Raw genomic sequence first — 20537 nt, 5'->3', positions numbered from 1 at the left:
AAAAACATGCCGCTTCTGCAATCAGTCATATTTTACTGCTTTTGTTTTTGACTGATAACAACAAGCCAGACAAAACGTTCAGCGTGCCAAGAGCCATAAACTACAACAACAGCCAGTTTACTAATGCATTTCACTCCGTCCTTTAAGAAACACACTGTAATCATGTTGCATTTATTTAATTTAAATAATTTCACAATTCAGATTCTCTGAATTATTCAAGTTGGAGACATTTATGCAATATCAAGACTAATTTTAATTACAGTTTTAATGATACTGACCAACATAACATGGGTTTTCTGCATAGTTGACTTGATCTAGCAACATGAAAATGTATATATTTGCCTCAAAACTCAAAAATATTTATCTATTATAAAAAAAAGCACACAGATCTCCCTACATGATTATTTTTATTAATATAAGCAACAATTTTGCCAATGTCTAGGTTGAAAAGGCAGCGCTTTCGTCTTGATCATTTGGTTGCAACTAGTGTAGTGAACCCTTTCAAAAAGTAAAAACAGGCTACATGCTAACATGTAACATTCTCGGTGGCTAACATTAATGCTCATTCTGCAGGTTTACTTCTGACAGATGCACAGTGTTTATGGAAATCTACGTAATCTAAGTCAAGAAAATGAAGGATAGCGTGTAAAAATCAAGTGATACATGGAGGAATGTCGTGTTGAGCGGATAAAATAGTTCCTGAGTCTTTTTTTCCTCTTTCATGATAATCTTTGTGCGTAAAAGGCACTTTGGACGAGAGCGTTTATGTGATGCGAGCAGTCTGGGTTACCGGAACATTCTGTGCCAGTAGGACTGAAAAGCGGACGAGTTGAAGGCACCGATGAATACGAGGAGCAGGATATAGAGGCCCATCATGATGGCAAAATGATGTCTCACGAGCCACGACCTCCCTTGAGCATGTCTGGAATCAGAGCAGAACATCATTTTAAAGAGTTGATTTAACCAGTAGAAAACAATAAAAATTGAAAGTCTAGCCAGCTTCAAAATGATACTAAGCATCATAAGTATCCTAAAAGTGGTCCTTATGACTAACTCGCTATATTCCAAGTCTTTGGAAGTCATATTAGGGCTGGGTTAAAAATACTGATTTCTGGATTTTATTGATTCTCATTTTGGCCCTGTTTACACCTGGTATTGAGATGCGTTTTGGTCAATCGGATCACAAGTAGACGAGGGAGACACACACGTTTACACCTGGTGTACATCCGTCTCTTTTGTCCACTTTTATTTTTTGACTTAGGCAAGATTATGAAACACTTTATATACTAAACAAGCATACGTGAAACGTTTGAAATTGTCAAAGCTTAAAAATTGATGTCTCTCTAAAATATCGCAATGGTGAAATGACAAAGCCTTTTTATTAAAAGTTTTTATGGCTTTCTTAAATAGAGATGCAATGCTTTTAAGAGTAGATATGCTAGTTAATGACCAATTTGTAAAACAATACTCAATATGTGAAAAAATCATAGTATCTAAGAACAATTTGGCAAATTTGGTGTCAAGAAATGGCCTAATTTGTTTAAAATTCAAATTTAAATTTTCAATTTAAAATGTTATGGGTGGAGTCATATATGACCACAAATTTTAACCACTTCTGTCCTGATTTCTTCGAGTGTAAGGTCTATGGGAGGGTAAATGTATGTTTTTTTTTGTGGATATTTCGATCTAATGGATGAAATAAGCTCGCGCAATATACATATGAACACGACCGGAGACGATATAAAACATACGAAGAGCAGCAGCTTTCGTTTCTGCTCTGACAGTCGCAAGACCAGCCGAACGCTGTGAGTGTGTGTTAGAAATGAGGAATGGTGAGAGAACATTGTGCTTAGTAAGTTTTTCGTCTTCAAACCAAACTTTGGTGTTCAGCCGACAAAGTTTAAATCCCGTCTGTCTAGCGCACTTCCCATAAGGTTTACTCATTAGGTCAGTTGGTAGAGAGTAGATTGTTTTTTTTGTGGCTGTTCGACCACATGAGCGTTTACACTACAAAAGCAATCCGGTCGAATGCGTTTTCTTCTACCTCTGGAAGTGGTTGAAAGTGGACAAGCTCAAAACGTTTTAGACCCCGTTTACACCTAGTAAGTGTCGTCCACTTGTGATCGAATTGACGAAAATTCATCTAAATCCTTAAATCCTTAATTAGAAGAACCGATATCGATTTTTAAATCTCAAGAATCAATCTTTCAGTCTATGCGGTTGATGAATGAACAGAGCTTTGTACTGCATCTTGCCTCCCATCCAATGAATCTCAGTAATCTTTGTGCATTGTTACTCCTGACATGAAACAAAGTCTCAGCTTCTAAATTCGATTAAGCACATGAACTGATCATCTCTTCCGCTTTACTATAAGTTCCATGAATGAACATCAGAAGGTATGTTGAAAGATAAAATACAACATACTGAAATCCGTATCAAGTCACATGTAATCGCTCAATCAGTGTTTCAACCGCAGAAAGAAGTAAATAAAACTGCTTGTAAACAATGTAACGTAATGTTGCATTTACCTCAGAAAAGCTGATTAAAATAACTGTACATAGGAATATTTCGCTAAATATATGCACTATATTGCACATTCATTGTATTTTTACTTAACTGGTTCTTCAATATTTAATTTATGTTTGAATAAATTTGTCATATTTTCATGAAAGCCACCATTTAAGTGTTTATATTTCACAAAAATTAGTAGAAATATAATTTTGTCATTAACAAGTTATGATTATAACATTTTTATTATAAAAACTTCCTTCTGTGCAATTTAAATGCAATTAGCCTACAAATAAGTCAATTTTAACCTTAAATTTTATAGTGATGCACCAAACGGAGTTCCCTGTATAGTTTACAGCATTAGTTGAGAGATATTTTTTCCCTGTAGAACCTTTGCCATGTACTGAACCCGATACATACCCCATACCCTCATAGATATTGAGTCAAAGCAAAATTTTATCATCAAATTTGTGTCAATACCCAGCCCTAAGTCATACGATAGCTTTGTGTGAGAAACATCAAAATTTAAGATATTTAAGAGATCTTTTGAATGAATTAGTTTATATAGTTCACATTACCAGTCTATCATTTGTTCACGACTGGCTGGGAAATACATCCTTTTTAAAGTTCTAGTCTCTTACTCATTGTAATTGTAAGAAAAAGTGTGACAGGCACATTCCTCAACACTTCTCCATTTGTGTTCCATAGAGGACAAATTATGACTATGAACTATTTCTCTAAAGGGGATTTTTTGAGTTATGAAAGTACTGCAAAGAAAGTCACGTGCCGTCTACTGAGATCCACCAATGATGTGTCCATGTGAATGAGGACGTCTCACCGTGATCTGTAGCGCCTCTGAGAATACACCAGCAGGTATTTCACTCTCAGAAGCTCGTTGTTGGTCACCACGAAGTACTTCTCGGGCACCTCGCCACCCTCACTGTTCCTGGCCCTCAGACGCTGGCGGTCAATGCTCTCGGAGTCTGAAACACACAAAGTGAGAGCTGAATTTTAGATATCTGCTGGGATGGTCTCATAATGGATGGTCATTTTAACACAAAACTGGAATAAAAATTACATCAGTGTTTGCTTTTATTTTGTTGACAAGAATATAGCATATTACTGTTTGAAAGGTTTATTGTTGCATACTGTTTTACATAATATATATATACTGTATATATATATATTTTTTTTTTTTTAAAGTAGGGGAGAGTGGGGTCTTTTAGTTTTAGCAAACTACGTATAATTTGTCACATGGCTATGTATTTAAAAAAGGGTCAATTAGACAGAGGTGACTTCATATTTATTAAGTGTTTTATTTTTAATTTAGGAAAAACAATAGCGTAACAGCAATAACTTAAAACATAATTATTGCCTTTCAGTACTAATGACTATTAAAACTTTTTCTCGCTGGTTAATGCAAATATGAACCATAATAAAAGAGGACTTTGTGATTGATAGTCATTAATGTTTTATTGTCTACAGAACAACTTAAATAAGTGGCTCATCTTACCCCACACACCTAATCCCCACAAACATAATCATAAGCCGCGTTTCCACCGCAGGAACTTTCCCCAGGAACTAGGAACTTTGGGCTGGTACTCGATGTGTTTACACCGCAGGAACCAGGGTCTAAATGAAGTTCCGGGTAAATATTTCCCCCTCCGATAGTCCCTGCTCATGAGGTAGTACTTTTTCAAAGTTCAGGAACTTTCAGGGGTGGGACTTGTGCGCTGCACAAGCTGATTGGTTGCGTTCACGCCGCATTTTGGTTGGATGATTCCACGCAGCATTTTATTTATTTTTAACCTCCCTTTTAAAAAAATCTATTGCGGTTCGTGTCGTGGCTTCATGCAGTAAGAGTTGTCTGTCTGCAAATATGGAATTTAATTTAAAAAAAACTGGTGGACTGGCGACGAGTTTCAGGCTTTATTAAGAGTATTTGTGGAAGAGGAAACTTTCTGGATGTTCGTCCCAGCCATCTCACGGTCAATGTCCGCAATAGCTGATAACATACACATTTTATATCTAACGTTAGCATTACGAGCTTACTGAACACGCTTTATCAGTGCTCGTCTCTTTTCTGCCACAGCTTTTATTATTAAGTCATTATGTTTACACATTGTCATCTATTGCAAGGCACTCCAAACCATGTTACAAATTTACTATAACAGGATTGAAATAGCGCTTTGAGGTTAGTAACAAACAACTATTTACAAGACTGTCACTATTTATGATTGATAGACGGGGTTCAGGCTTTTTTTAAGCGTATTTGCGAAAGAGGAAAATTTTTTTGCGCGTTCGTCCCAGGCATCTCACAAATTAACTGATAACATACGTTGTCTAATTTTATACGCATACGAGCTTTCTTAGTATCAGTGCTCGTCTATTTTGTTTTGTTAATTACCTCGTTAGTAAACCAATACATAACTGCAGCACAGTTTGAATCTCCTCCATACTTATTATAAATGTGGCGCAACTGATTACTGTCCGTCGCAGACTGGGAGGAGCAGTTGCGCGCAGTTTACCTTCCCGGTACTTTAGACCGCGGTGTAAACGCAGAAAGCAACCGGTCTGGGGCGAAAAAAGTTCCTGGGAAAAAAGTTCCTGGTACAAATTGTTCCGGGTAATTTCGGTGGAAACGCGGCTATAGTATCAGTAGTGTTATTCACAGGTCTGAAAAGTTTGATTTATGAAGACTGATAATGAACACGTTAAATTGATCAAATAGTGACTATAAAGATATTTATAAAGTAAAATAAGATTTCCATTTCAAATAAATGCTAGTCTTTTGAACTTTTTATGCATAAAAGAATCCTGGGAAAAAATGCATCATGGTATCCACAAAAATATTAAGCAGCACAACTGTTTTCAACATTAATAATAATGACAAATGTTTCTTGAGCAGCAAATCATCATATTAGAATGATTTCTGAAGGATCATTGAAGACTGGAGCAATGAATAAATATATACTTATTTTAAATTGAAATAATATTTCACAATATTACTGTTTTCACTGTATTTTTGATCAAATAAATGCAGCCTTGGTGAGCATAAGACACTTCAAAACCATTAAACAATCAATCCCAAACTTTTGAACAGTAATATATTCAGCTGTTCATCTGACACATTACCTTTTCTCTTCACCTGACACTTCACATCAGGATGATCGATGATTTCACACAATGCAACGCAGCTGATCAGAGGCCCGAGGACGCTTTCCCTCCACCCGTTACCGTGAGGACTGTAAAGGATGGCCATGCTAAGGTCACTGGTCAGGTATGTGCCCTCCCCAAACAGTGAGGTCTGAAATATCAAATCATAAGCAAAGATTAAGTGGCTTACTGTGTTGAACCAATGAGCAGATGACATTGTAGTTATAATTATCATCTTCACACATATTATCTAAACATGAACTGATAAGGGACAGTCAAACACATCTGTCGGGCATAATGAAAAGTATGATGGCCTGGAGAGCATAAAAAACAGGTACAAAAGCGCATCATCTTCCAAAGCACATCATCCACATGCTGACCTTGTTCAGGTGGCAGTGTAATCCGTTGTGAATGATGGAGTGGAAGTTCTCCAGTCTGCTGCCGTGGAATGCATAGATGAGATCTCGTCCGGCCCGCGTCCTCTCGAACTTGGAGTTGAGCAAATCACAGTACTGCAGTTCAAAGAGGAAGTCTGGGGCTGGAGCTGAAATACCCTCACTTTGGGTCAGCTGGCTGAGTCTGGCAAACTGATGGAGTGAGAATGAACACCAGTGAACTACACAGACTAATCTGTGGGATGTCTCAATGACTAGTCCAGAATACCAGGACCGAAAATGATGTTTGGTTCTGTTTTCTTAACGATTATTCCGCTGACGCGAATTGAAAACCCAAACTAAAATGATTAAAATTGTGAATCAAACATGCATAAAGCATGCAGTGTAACCAATGTAGTCTGATTCCTGAACCAATGACTCCTATGAGCCGGTTCCTTTTAGTGAATCATAAACATACAGTGTGAATGTGACCAGTCAGTGCAGTCCGAACTAATGACTCTTATGAACCGGTTCCTTTTATGGATCAGAAACATGAAGTACTACCAGTGTTTGTCCTTCCTCCAATGAATAATTATTATGAGCTGGTTCTTTTTAGTGATTCACAAACACACGAACTGACCAGTGTAGTCTAAACAAATGATTCTTATCAACCGATTCTTTTTAGTGAATCACAAACACACAAACTGACCAGTGTAGTCTAAACAAATGATTCTTATCAACCGATTCTTTTTAGTGAATCACAAAGATAGAGTGCTTCTAGGGTTGATCCATCTTGAAAAAATTATTTTGATTTTTAATTGTTTTGTCGCATCTGTTCAGTTGAAACAAATACACACTGCGTTTCTTTCTTTCTTTCATCTTTTTTTTCTCAAAAGAATTAAAGGAACACTCCACCGTTTTTTGAAATAGGGCTTATTCACCTTCTTTCCCACATTTAGATAGGTGGGCAAATGCATTTTTGTCTCAGTGCATGCATTGTTTTAGTTTGACAGGGTCGGCGTGAGCTTAGCTTAGCATAATGAATGGAATCCTTTGTTGCCAGCTAGCATGTCCTGAATAAAAGTGATATAAAAAAAAAAAAACCTACCTAATTACTTCTTGTGGCCTGCGTATTCACAACAAGTACAAATAGCGATGCAGATTAACACTAGGCGATTTCCTAGGCAGATATTGACTTATATATTAAGGACTATATTAGGGGGAAGCACAGGTGAAGCACTGCTACTTGGGCGTGATATCTCTTTTACTCAGGACATGCTAGCTGGCAACAAAGGATTCCATTCATTATGCTAAGCTAAGCTAGCGCCAACCCTGTCAAACTAAAACAATGCATGCACTGAGACAAAAATGCATTTGCCCACCTATCTAAATGTAGGAAAGAAGGTGAATAAGCCCTATTTAAAAAAATGGTGGAGTGTTCCTTTAAAAGAACTCTAGAATTATAGAATCATTAAGAGGAATCAGATTCGTCAAAGATCTACATGAAGATTAGCAATACCTCCTCTTTCTGCAGGGTCTTCACAGCAAAACTCTTGGAGGACAGAACCCAGTGCACCAGAGCCAGATGATGATCTCCATCACCGTGTCCCAGACGCACCAGATCCCTCACGTTTGGTAAAGTATCCACATCTTTTTGCTGTGAGGAACAAAGTAGAATCAAATTTAAAAAATGCGTTTGTTTGGGAAAGCCGACAACATGGAGAGCTCAATTTCTTCAAACGACTAACCAGATCTTCAAAGTCCTTGATCTCTCCTCGAAGGTAGCGAGGAGGGAAGGGTCTGAGAGCCGAATCGCGTTTGTAGCTCTGGACGGCGGCCACGAAGAGACTGCAGCGCAGGTCCGCCGCTACTGGGTCTCGATGCAGACAGGAGCAAACCAGCTCTCTGACCGCAGCTGTGGGGAGAGGCGGCTGCATTCCCGACACTACGACACATTTATCATACCAGTAAACTATAGGAAGAGATATTCATTATTGCATACATTTTTCAAGGGAGAGTTCACCCAAAAATTTTTATTCTGTCATCATTTACGCACCCTCATATCGTTCCAAACCCATAAGACTTTTGTACATCTTCGGAACACAAATGAAGATTTTTTTATGAAATCTGAGCGATTTCTGTCCCTCCATTGACAGCTATGCTGAAACTGTGACACTTAAAAAAGTTCATAAAGAGATCGTAAAACTAATCCATGCGCAACACGAGAATGAACCTCATTGGTTCTTGCTGAAGCTCAAACGTGCTGCGTAACACGAGAATGAACCTCATTGGTTCTTGAAGAAGCTCAAACGTGCTGCGCAACACGAGAATGAACCTCATTGGTTCTTGCTGAAGCTCAAACGTGCTGCGTAACACGAGAATGAACCTCATTGGTTCTTGAAGAAGCTCAAACGTGCTGCGTAACACGAGAATGAACCTCATTGGTTCTTGCTGAAGCTCAAACGTGCTGCGTAACACGAGAATGAACCTCATTGGTTCTTGCTGAAGCTCAAACGTGCTGCGCAACACGAGAATGAACCTCATTGGTTCTTGAAGAAGCTCAAACGTGCTGCGTAACACGAGAATGAACCTCATTGGTTCTTGAAGAAGCTCAAACGTGCTGCGTAACACGAGAATGAACCTCATTGGTTCTTGCTGAAGCTCAAACGTGCTGCGCAAAACGAGAATGAACCTCATTGGTTCTTGAAGGCTCAAACGTGCTGCGCAACACGAGAATGAACCTCATTGGTTCTTGCTGAAGCTCAAACGTGCTGCGTAACACGAGAATGAACCTCATTGGTTCTTGCTGAAGCTCAAACGTGCTGCGCAACACGAGAATGAACCTCATTGGTTCTTGAAAAAGCTCAAACGTGCTGCGTAACACGAGAATGAACCTCATTGGTTCTTGCTGAAGCTCAAACGTGCTGCGTAACACGAGAATGAACCTCATTGGTTCTTGCTGAAGCTCAAACGTGCTGCGTAACACGAGAATGAACCTCATTGGTTCTTGCTGAAGCTCAAACGTGCTGCGTAACACGAGAATGAACCTCATTGGTTCTTGCAGAAGCTCAAACGTGCTGCGCAACACGAGAATGAACCTCATTGGTTCTTGAAGAAGCTCAAACGTGCTGCGCAACACGAGAATGAACCTCATTGGTTCTTGCTGAAGCTCAAATGTGCTGCGTAACCCGAGAATGAACCTCATTGGTTCTTGCTGAAGCTCAAACTTGCTGCGTAACACGAGAATTAGGGCTGGATGATTAATCGGAAAGTAATCGAAACCGAAATTCAGAGCCTATAACCGACGTAATTTTACCAAGTCGGTTATTTCGTTTTTTTAAATCCTATTAATATTTCTGCCCACTGTGTGTTAATGTACTTTCCCCTTAAAACATATTACCGCGTGTGTAGTCACGTGACTCCACCCCGTCCAGTCTGCGACATTGAAGCAACTGAACTCAAACACAGAGTCAACTCAGCAACAGCCGGAGCCGCTTGTACCAAAGAAACACGCAGTGTCCGTCGTTTGGACACATTTTGGCTTCAATAAAGACGACACCGAACAAACTCAAGTCAAATGCAAACACTGCAGAAAAACTGTTATAGCGACCAAAGGTAATACCACCAATCTGTTTCAACACTTGGAGCACAATCACATTACCGAATATGAACAGTGCAAACAGTGCATTTGATTCAATTGTTTGAAATATTTTAATAAATAAGCATTAATAGCTATCTGTGTGTTTCCTTATTTTAGAATCACAAAGATAGGATTAAGCACTCCTTCATTAGAAAAAATAACCGTGAACATATTTACAGTATAAGCCTTGCCAGTGACATATGAGAAAGAAAAAATTTAATAATCGTTCAATAATCGTAATCGAGGTACCGTATTTTCCGGACTATAAGTCGCACTTTTTTTCATAGTTTGGCTGGTCCTGCGACTTATATTCAGGTGCGACTTATATATCAAAATTAATTCAGACTGAGATGAACCAAGAGAAAACATTACCGTCTACAGCCGCGAGAGGGCGCTCTCGTTGGCGGAGTTGTTCAAAAGCGACACCAAGGATGAAGAAAATGATGTGGAATGAGATCGCGGGAGCTTGGTGAACTTGTTTACTGGTAACTTGCTTGTTGGACTCGCTGGCGTATGTTAATTTAGCCTATTCAGCCTCCCAGGTATATGTTCTTTATGCTATTGTGTAGCTGAATAACTGTTAATGTGTTGCGTTAACACATCGGACACCTACTCAGCCTGTTGTTCTGTGTACTACTGTGTAGTTGAATAACTTGCCTTTCCAGATTAAATGTCTGTTCTTGGTCTTGGATTTTGTGAAATAAATTTCTAAATAAATGCGACTTATAGTCCAGTGCGACTTATATATGTTTTTTTCCTCTTCATGACGCATTTTTTGACTGATGCGACTTAACTCCGAAGCGACTTATAGTCCGGAAAATACGGTAACTTGTTCGATTAATTGCGATTATTTATACATTGTCCAGCCCTAACGAGAATGAACCTCATTGGTCTTGCTGAAGCTCAAACGTGCTGCGTAACACGAGAATGAACCTCATTGGTCTTGCTGAAGCTCAAACGTGCTGCGTAACACGAGAATGAACCTCAATGGTTCTTGCTGAAGCTCAAACGTGCTGCGTAACACGAGAATGAACCTCATTGGTTCTTGAAGAAGCTCAAACGTGCTGCGTAACACGAGAATGAACCTCATTGGTCTTGCTGAAGCTCAAACGTGCTGCGTAACACGAGAATGAACCTCAATGGTTCTTGCTGAAGCTCAAACGTGCTGCGTAACACGAGAATGAACCTCATTGGTTCTTGAAGAAGCTCAAATGTGCTGCGTAACACGAGAATGAACCTCATTGGTTCTTGAAGAAGCTCAAACGTGCTGCGTAACACGAGAATGAACCTCATTGGTTCTTGAAGAAGCTCAAACGTGCTGCGTAACACGAGAATGAACCTCATTGGTCTTGCTGAAGCTCAAACGTGCTGCGTAACACGAGAATGAACCTCATTGGTTCTCATGCTTGAGCTTCTGTTTACCACAACTGATGTGTGAGTTGATGAATGTTTATATGTGAATAAAAGCCTAAATTCAATCTGTTCCATCATATAAAGCGATCATGTCTCTTCAGAAAATTTGGGCTAAACCCCTTTTAAACCGTTTTACGATCTCTTTATGAACTTTTTGAAGCGTCAAAGGGGTAGTTGTGTAGCTGTCAATACAGTGGAATTTAGTATACAAGTAGAAAATGTAGAAATTTCTCAGATTTCATCAAAAAGATCTTCATCTGTGTTCCTAAAGTCTTACAGATTTGGAACGACATAACATTAATCATTATTTGTAAATTCACTATAATAACTATAAAAATAATAATTAAACATTTCATTTAAATGTTTGTATAGTTACCACCTTGTGATAATTCTAAAAATGGAGTTTTAACAAACTGAAGAATTAAATTAATTAAAATAATTAAATGAATGCATAATTAAAACATTTAATAACCTGTTGTCAGTGGGACTGATAGCTTAGCCAGCAGATTATCTGCTAATAGTTCATAACAGCTAGTGAAAGCCAAAACCATAATATAAACGTGTCTATATTTGCTCTCGGACTTCTAATACTCGAAAGTGTGGCGGGTTTTAATGCAATAGTTCGTGTAATAGTCTCTGCTGACTTTGTTTACATGTTAAGCATGTTAGCTGGTTAGCTCAGCTTATCATCTCATTAGTGGAGAAATTTACTCAAGCTTTAAGACCCAAACGATTACTCATCGAGTACTCTTCACTCTACTTGTAAATACATAAAAATAATATCAAACATTTGCCATGCACATTTGTATCTTACCTTATGTGCCTGAAGTTCAGGCATCTGACAGCCACCGGAAGCTAAACGTGTCCAAGAACTGCTGGAGCAACAACAGCGACTGACTCCACCAGCAGAGGGCGCCATTCACTGAGAGTCAATGCAATAGCGATCCACTCTTTAGGAGTGTCCCCACCTACTGTACTGGAGAGCAACCCGTATTTCTTCCATGGGTGATGATTGAAATCTATATGGATGTTTCATACTCTGTTCCAGTCAGTGCTTTTATTACAGCTGTTTATTATAGCACAGACAATTCATTGAACAATTTCAAACTCATTTGTGTTTTAAATTTCAGAACATCTATCCATATTCCAACCTCATGATTGACAGGTTCTTATGAACCATCCGTAAACATTTAAAAAAACTGAATACATTTTGTTATTTCAAATAGCATTAACCTCGCATCCAATATCTTTGGCCTTATAGTAAGCTCAAATCTATGAGAGATTCTGGGACTCTCCGTGGTGAGAGTAATAAGAGTCAGATTACAGAAGATCTTACTGTTCTTCTCCATCCAAAACTGTATCCGCCATCATATGAATATTCCCAGCAATACTCCAATACTTTGTCTGCAGGGGAAATGAAAAACATCTCTGAATGGAGAGAACAATCAATACTGTAAGTGAATTGTGATATCACAACACTGTAAAAATAAAGTTGCTGCCTTCAATTTTTAAGTACAATCAACTTAAATGTTTAAGTCATGTCAACTGAAATGAGTTGAATCTTGTATAACTTATAAACAAAGTTAAGTGCTTAACTTATTTTGATGAGTTAAAGCAATGTGAAAACATTTGTTGACCTAACTTATTGATCATATAATGTTATGCAGTGAACCCTCCACAATATAAATATATTGAAACAATATTTAATGTATCTCTATGTGATAATGATAGACAGATCTATTGTCTTACTTCATCTGAAATCTATCGACCTGACAAGCTGTCTTTCTTTCTCTTTTTTGCCCTCAAGAAATTCCAGATACAACACGGATTATAGATACTACTTAGATGATGTGAGGAGCATTTTAGTGCACGCATTGTGTTACCAGAAGTGTTTTCTTATTCAATGTAACGTTACAGAGCGCTGAATATTACTGCCAGAGGTATCTTGGAGATCAATTATTCATGAAAAAACCAGGTCAGCGTTTTGCTGAGGGAAAGGCTTCTGAAAAAAGTCTAGGCCAAAGATAACTGGCTCAGATTCGACACTGGAAATAATATACAATGTGATTTGCTCAACAGTTATATAATAATGAAACTATGTTGTATTATGTTATGAAGTATAAGAAATTAATTTTGGTCAATTTTTTTAAGAATTGAATTAGTCTTTTTCTTTATAAATTCACTCCTATAATTGTGGTTCCGTATTCATTCATTTAATGATCATATAGCTCAGTGATTCTCAACCGGTGGGCCTCGGAGCACCATCTGGTGGGCCAGGGCCACGTAGGCAGTGGTAAGTGTAACCGGGTTGAAGTTATATCTTTATTTTTACGGTTGAAATGTCACCAAATCCTGATGAACATTGTTTTCTATATGTTTAAGATCTGCTTTATTGCCAATATTTATGCCTGAGTGTTGTATTCAGACCATGGTGTTAATACCTGTACTTTCACTTTAAGAGGTCGCAGGCCTTGTGTCGTCATTTATGCGCTTCTTTCAGTCTGCGCTAGGCCAGCTGAGAGAAGGTAATGTGTTATTTTGCACGTCAGTTTTAAACGGTTATTTCGGGTTTTTGGACGATGCAAACCTTGTTTTATTCATATATAAATGTTAGTTTTGAGGTTGTGAACATGCAGGTAATGTGTCAATCGAATATAAACCTTGTAAACAGACTTTTTGCAAGCTTTAAAGTAAAGTTAGACATGTTTCCACGTGCTAGTCTACAGGGCTTTCTGTATGTTTATCTGCTAACAGGAGCTTGAGATCTGTGTGCTGTGTGGAGGAGACTGCATGTAACAGAGCCTTGTGTATATTTTTGTTGATTTGTACAGACAAATCCATCGTTCTGCATTCATTAAAAGAGCAACCAGCAGTTGGTCGTGGTCCGGGTCCTTTCTTCACCCATTACAACAAGAACACAACGCAGAGCATACAAGGGTTAATGGACGTGCATCCAGTATAACATCAAACTGTTAAAGACAAAGCGCGCCCGTTACATAAGCTACCCCCAAATTAATTTATATTTGTTTTTTTAATGGACAAATCTTGTTATTTTCTAATTATCTGATTGTTCTTATGAATTTATATGACCAAAAACACTCAAATCAAGTCATGATGGGGCAGTCATGGCCTAGTGGTTAGGGAGTTGAACTGGTAACCCAAAGGTTGCTGGTTCGATTCCAGAACCGGTGGGAAATGACTGAGGTGCCCTTGAGCAAGGCACCTAACCCCTAATCGCTCCCCGGGCGCCACACAAAGGCTGCCCGCTGCTCTGGGTGTGTGTATCCACGTTTGCAGTGTGTGTGTGTGTGTGTTAACTACTCACTACTCTGCTCCTAATGTGTGTGCATTAACTTGGATGGGTTAAATGCAGAGGTCAAATTCCAAGTATGGGTTACCATACTTGGCCGTCACGTGTCACTTTCACTTTCATGATGCATTATCTAAAAGCTAATTTATGATTAAATATCGCAACACCAATCACGTCACAACGTCAAATTGAACATTTGTTCGATCAGATGCAGTAACGTTGTAAATATTACATCCATAAACAAAAATGTGCAAAATGCATACCTAAATTTAATTTATTCTTAATCGAGATGGAATCGCTAAATAAATCGTTAAAATTAATTAAAAATAAAAAGAATGAAATTTTGTTAAAATTTATGGAGAAATTCTTGATACTGTAATGTCCCCACTAGGCTATGTTTACTAAATTATATGAATATTGAATGTCTAATTAGGAAAAAGGAGGAAATTTTTTTATTTTATTGTTAATATTATTTTTTATATATTTTTTATTGTTATGACTTGTCAATTTGTCTAAAGGTGTGATATTTGTCTTGTGAAACATTGTTGATGTATGCTGAATTGCTGGAATCATATGTTTTTGAGTCATTTATCTCAATAATAAAAAAAAATAATAATAAAAATAATAAAAAGCAGTAACATTACGTTACTGGTATATGGATCGTTTTCTGAAAAGAAACGCAGATGTGGGAGACAGACCTGTGCAAGCAAAAGCTACGAAGTGTGTGGTGAGAAAATACGACACTGAATAGCCTACATTAAATTCGTTTTTTATAAGGGCAGGTACTGACACTAAAGAAGGTCTCACACCGGACGAGAAGAGCAGCACCTGTGTTTTACACTTCATGTGTTTTTACTGATCAGATTTGATTTATCAAAACGATTCCATTTACACCTGGTCTCATAAATGTGTTTTCACAAAACGGATATGATTTAATGGAGTTCATGTCACCGAAATCAACAGATATGAGCTGCAATTTATTGATCATCAGCTCATTTCAAAATCAAAGACCACAATAGGAGAGAACGGCAACGGCACATGGTAAGATCACTTAGTTTCTTTACTTTTAATGAAGATGATTGTGTGTTAAGCGTCTGCGACTTTCTTTCACTTTGATTTGCGATAGTTGCGATGTTATGATTGTACTGTAGCTACAATTAAATACAATCGTTGCTGAGTCTGCAGTCTGAACACTTTACCTCAGGACGTACATTAACTGAATTAACCTGAAAATCCGGTCATTTTCATCAACGCAGCTGATTTCTGTAAATGAATGGAAAACTAAATGTATCTTGCAGCACAGGGTGAAGTCATATATACATTAACGACGATTTGAGACTAATGTAAATTTAATATAAACTATGTAAATGTGTACACTCATAGAAAATAATGTGTTCGAATTTGAAAGACTCATCCGGTGTGCGACCCCCTTAAGCCGAAGGCACAATGTGTTGAATGTGGAGAAATGTTGTCAAATGAGGCACTAAAACCATCAAAGCTGCAGAGACATTTGAACTCACAACACCCGGGCTGTGTTGGGAAGCCAAAAGAATATTGTTTTAAACAGCCATGTTAATATCGCTAATTGTATTTGATAAATTATAGTATGTAAATGAGGGTGAATGAACTTTGTTGAACATTTCTGCAAATGAATAGAGTGAATGTTCCCCTCTTGTGTGTCTGACCTGTTGTTACAGGTGTGTTAGCCTGTTATTGTTACAGGAATGGTTACTGAGTAAGCCTTTTTTATACAAGGACAGTTTTCATCTATAGCTGACTTGACCTAGTCTGCTACAGTTGCATAACAGATTAACAGCAGAGTTTTCTGTTATTCTGTGTTCTTACTATTATATTTGAAAAGGTGGTCCTTGAAATGTTTTTAAGCAGTCATTGGTGGGCCATGAGTTGCAAAAGGTTGAGAACCCCTGATATAGCTGACTGTAATATGGTTGTTGTTTCATGTTTCTTGTCACGGTCTTGTCATGTGACTCCCTTGCCATCATGTCTAGTGCTTCCCTTGTCTTCTGTGTCATGTTCTGATTGGTTCATGGTTTCATTGTGCACAGGTGTGTCTTGTTCAGTCATTAGTCTTGTGTGTATTTAAGCCCTCATATTTGCTGTGTGTCTGTATCAAGTATTGTTTTGTGTAATGACCATTGCTGGTAATGTTCAATGTTCGCCACACTAAGTCTTTGTTTCATGTTTGATCTTGAGTTTTGTTTAATGTTGACAATCATATCTATATATATCTTTTTAATATCACGTATTCCCTTTTAATGCTATACCTGTATCATTCATAACATTACTTAACATTTATGCATTCATAATATGTTTATATTGTACTCTTATTTTTTCCTCATGTGTTGGAGAAGGGAGGGGTGTTTATCCTGTTTTTCCTAGAACTGACTCTGTTATTCATATTCACGAGAAATAGTCTGTATATTGATGATTTCTGCAGACATACGATAATGCATTAATCTTAAAACCAGAATAGCTTATCTTCTCCAACCTACTGCACAGTTGGCAAGATCACCAAGACTTTTAGAGATGATATGGCCTGATGAATGCTAATCTATGCAGAAAGGGCCTTAAGGGGCGCTACCTATATCTTAATGATAGAGATGTTCCTATAAAATGTTGTAGTTCTTTATTGGGGTTCAGATCGATCAATCAGCCTGCATTCTTGTTCTATTTACTCTTTGTAGGTAAGAGTAAATTCTATTTAAATTTGTAGGTAGGTCTCGTCGATAACAGCGTTTATTTCAACATAATTGTACTTTTACTTACGTTTCACTTGAATGAAATATTTAGTCTTATTTGTTTTATAAAATTTTGTTATGATTTGATAACTTATCCATTAAAAGAATCGGTAAAATGTTTAATAACAAAATAATAAAAGTACATGGGGAAACATAGGCAACAAAGAAAACTACAAACTGGCTACAAGCTAAACAGGAAACAGGAACAATACAGAAACACAAAATAAGAGTCTCAAGCAGGGGTTGTGACTATTCTGTATGATGCATATATTAAAAGTATACAATGCATACATACACAAATTATTATAGCCTAACTAATAACATTCTGTATGAAATTACAAAAGTAATAAATGTATGTGTGTGTGTGTGTGCGTATATCTATATATATCATACACACATTTAAGAAATGTATCACCTTTTACACAAAGAATATTTTTACTTAAGTAATCATATATAAATGGACTTTGCTTCAGTACCGTGGAGAGCGGCCACACACATCTCTCGAGGAGCGAGTGAAAAATGAAATATCGCGAGTGTAGAGTGCTCACACACACACGAGCTGATTTATTCAGCATCACACACACACTCATCCCTCGCGGAACTGATGCTCTTCGACGCGCTTGCGTACGTATGTGTGTGTAGGAGTACCGTGACGTGATTGTTTTCACTCCCATATTCTTATTATCATCTCATAATATAACGGATTTGAAAAACATCTCCATCACAAGTGCATCGATCATTGAATGGAAAGCGGTTTAATAGATGCAACTGGGCGCGTGCATTGGCTACATATTCTTGGGTGAACGCGCGAGAAGGTAGGAAGGGAACGGGTTTCCACCGATTTTTTCACTTTCTTACCCTTGTTTTTTTTACATCTATGCAGTCTGAACATATTTATATGTCTTACGTGCCAGGGAAAAGCAGAAATGGATGCAGTCTTAGCTTGCACTGTTGAATAAAACACCTCCCCGTTCAGCTCCATCTTTTCCCTTGAAGGGCGCTGTGCTCGACCTCTTTACCGCTCCGAAATGAATGAAAATGTGTTCGCAAAATATTATCTTGCTCTTGTTTTCTCCTTATCATGCGTTTTATAACAACACATCCCATTTGGATTTATGAAATATAACGTTAGGACAACTAGATTATCTTTTCATATCTGTATTCCACCACGGCGACATGCCCTTCACTTTGCAACTGGGTTTGGCTAGAATCGAGCTAGAAAAAGCTTCAGTATTCGGTTAAGAATGATCGCTACAAATAAATGGTTGGTAATAATCGCTATGAATAAATGGTACATAATAACTTATAAAGAATTAGGTTAAAAATATAGTCGCTATACGAATAAACGTTTGGTAATATTCGCTACAAATAAACGGTTTAGAATAATCGCTTCGAAACAATTATTCCGGTTTCGAATCGTTCGAATCGTTCTTCATTCCACAAACTCTAATCGTGTCCTATTGACAGCTGTATGGACGGGGTCCAAAAAAAAGGATGATTCAGTTAGCAGGCCTGTATTCCTGATTCCTTCCAAGGATCAAATCAGAGTTAATTTTTAATAACGATCAACAGCTACAATGTGACAATCGTTATGTTTACTTGTTCGAAAATATTATACTCAGAATTTAACAATAAAAAAAAAATGTTTAGCGTCATGTGAATGCATTAACTTGATTGCCATTAAACAGATTAGGCCAATATTTTTAGAGTTCAGTTTCTAAAATGTTTAATATTAATCAGAATTTGTAATATTAATCATATTTGTAATATTCACCCTAAATAAGTATATGATGTGTAGGCCTATCTCTGTACAAAAGTAATTTGGGGTTTAAAAAAATCAAGCTATTCAGTCATCATGACATCAGTTTGTCAGTTTTTTGTTTTGTTGTTGTTGTCAAGGGATCTTCTATTTTTAGAAATTGTTTAGGATATGTTAGTTTTGGATTTTACTAACAAGTTGCTGTATCAGCAGAATATGAACTTTAATCTGAAAATAATGTGCATGGATGTAATAACAGTCAGTGTTACAGGCTGCTTAAAGGCACAATATGTACGATTTTAAGATTAAAATATCCAAAAACCACTAGAACAACATTATATATTTTGTTGACGCGTGTACTTACATTATCCCAAACGTTTCCAACAATGTTTAAATTCAGAGAAATCAGCAATTTTTACCAGGACACAGACCGTGTCATTGACATCATATCCGCTTTATCCTCGATTTCCAGTTTTACTTTCATAGACAGTAATCACTTTAATATATTATGTGTTTTATTTGACAGGTGAGCAACTGTTTGGATACATTTATCAACAGAAAACGAATCATATGTTATACAGCGCAACACGGTTAGTCTTATTGTTTGAATCTTGTTTTCTTGATTTACCGCGAGTAACATGTTTTTACCATGCCTCAGAGACAACACTATTTTGTCAAGTGGCTAACATAGCATAATCATGAGATAGCTTTCTCCATCATGCAATATATTTAAAAATTATTGCACGTCATTTAGCAACATGATTTCGATCGGATTCCTTTCCATCGGCTGTAGAGGTGAAGACGACAATTCCCATGATTCCACGCTCATTCATGGCGTCATGAAGCCACGCCTTCGTTTTCAATAAGCAACCTCTAGCGGCGAAAATTACATACTGTGCCTTTAAGGTTTATAGGTGTCTTGTTTGTAATCCTGAATGAGGAATAACAACATTTGCTGTATTTGGGACACAGCTGGATCTAGCTTGTGTTTACTAAAGTTATTCCATTGCTTTCTGGTTGTTTGTTTTTATTTTGCTGAAAATTGTAATGCATATCAAAGAACAAGCTTCGCTTTCACACTGGAATACATTATACTGGAAAATTAAGTTGCAACGTGTTGTATAATAAACACTTCTGAAAGTGTTTCATTGCAATATGTGAACTTGTTGTGTCTGTAATGTGTGTTTTTACAGGTTTTTAAAAATTAAAGTTTGACGTTGGGGATCTGAAAGAAAAAAAGAATCTCCATGGCAGGTGAGAGCTTTTAACTTTCTTAAACCAAACTGAATTGTTACCATATACAAGTACCATGGTATTTACATGGTACTGTAAGGCAATTCAAAGAATAGCATGTCCACAAAGCCCTGTCACTTCCATGGAATGTTGTATTAGTTTTGTTATTGAACCAGGACTTAAGAGGTTAAGCTTTAAATAAATTTTCTTTTTTTTCACAGAAAACAATTTCCCTCCTCTACCTCGGTTCATTCCACTGAAACCATGTTTTTACCAAGACTTCAACGAGATCCCAGACCAGTGGCGTACAATGTGCAAACGAATGTATTACCTATGGATATGTATGTTCTTAAATATTTCAGCATGTATTATATATTTCTGAAGT

General features: G+C 37.3%; 2 protein-coding genes across 6 annotated transcripts in view; one reads left to right on the top strand and one right to left on the bottom strand.

Annotated features, from left to right (window-relative positions):
- Positions 1 to 152: 152 nt before the first annotated feature.
- Positions 153 to 12059, bottom strand: parp16 (poly (ADP-ribose) polymerase family, member 16). Of its 2 annotated transcripts, none has more exons than XM_082159987.1 (7): positions 11906 to 12059; positions 7787 to 7983; positions 7558 to 7695; positions 6045 to 6251; positions 5644 to 5815; positions 3347 to 3491; positions 153 to 922 (listed from the first exon to the last, which is right to left on the bottom strand). In XM_082159987.1, exons 2-7 carry the CDS (start codon positions 7973 to 7975, stop codon positions 787 to 789), a joined length of 987 nt encoding a protein of 328 aa, XP_082016113.1. In that variant the 5' UTR covers positions 7976 to 7983; positions 11906 to 12059; the 3' UTR covers positions 153 to 786. The 2 variants fall into 2 exon arrangements, with proteins under 2 accessions (XP_082016113.1, XP_082016114.1); XM_082159988.1 differs by having other exon boundaries at positions 7787 to 8010; positions 11906 to 11953.
- A 1499-nt stretch (positions 12060 to 13558) lies between these two features.
- The window catches only part of scamp5a (secretory carrier membrane protein 5a), an 18520-nt gene continuing 11541 nt past the window's right edge, over positions 13559 to 20537 (top strand). The window contains exons 1-4 of one of the 4 annotated variants that reach the window (XM_082159994.1): positions 13559 to 13616; positions 13846 to 15442; positions 20113 to 20173; positions 20374 to 20493. In XM_082159994.1, the coding sequence (XP_082016120.1) occupies positions 20167 to 20173; positions 20374 to 20493 (127 nt within the window). In that variant the 5' untranslated portion in view covers positions 13559 to 13616; positions 13846 to 15442; positions 20113 to 20166. The other 3 variants (XM_082159993.1, XM_082159995.1, XM_082159992.1) reach the window with 3 other exon arrangements.

Source organism: Leuciscus leuciscus (assembly GCF_965113295.1).
Source record: "Leuciscus leuciscus genome assembly, chromosome: 25".
In the NCBI taxonomy this organism is placed as follows: Eukaryota; Metazoa; Chordata; class Actinopteri; order Cypriniformes; family Leuciscidae; genus Leuciscus; species Leuciscus leuciscus.
Note: the sequence above shows the minus strand (reverse complement) of the source record. Positions and strands in the feature narration are given on the sequence as shown.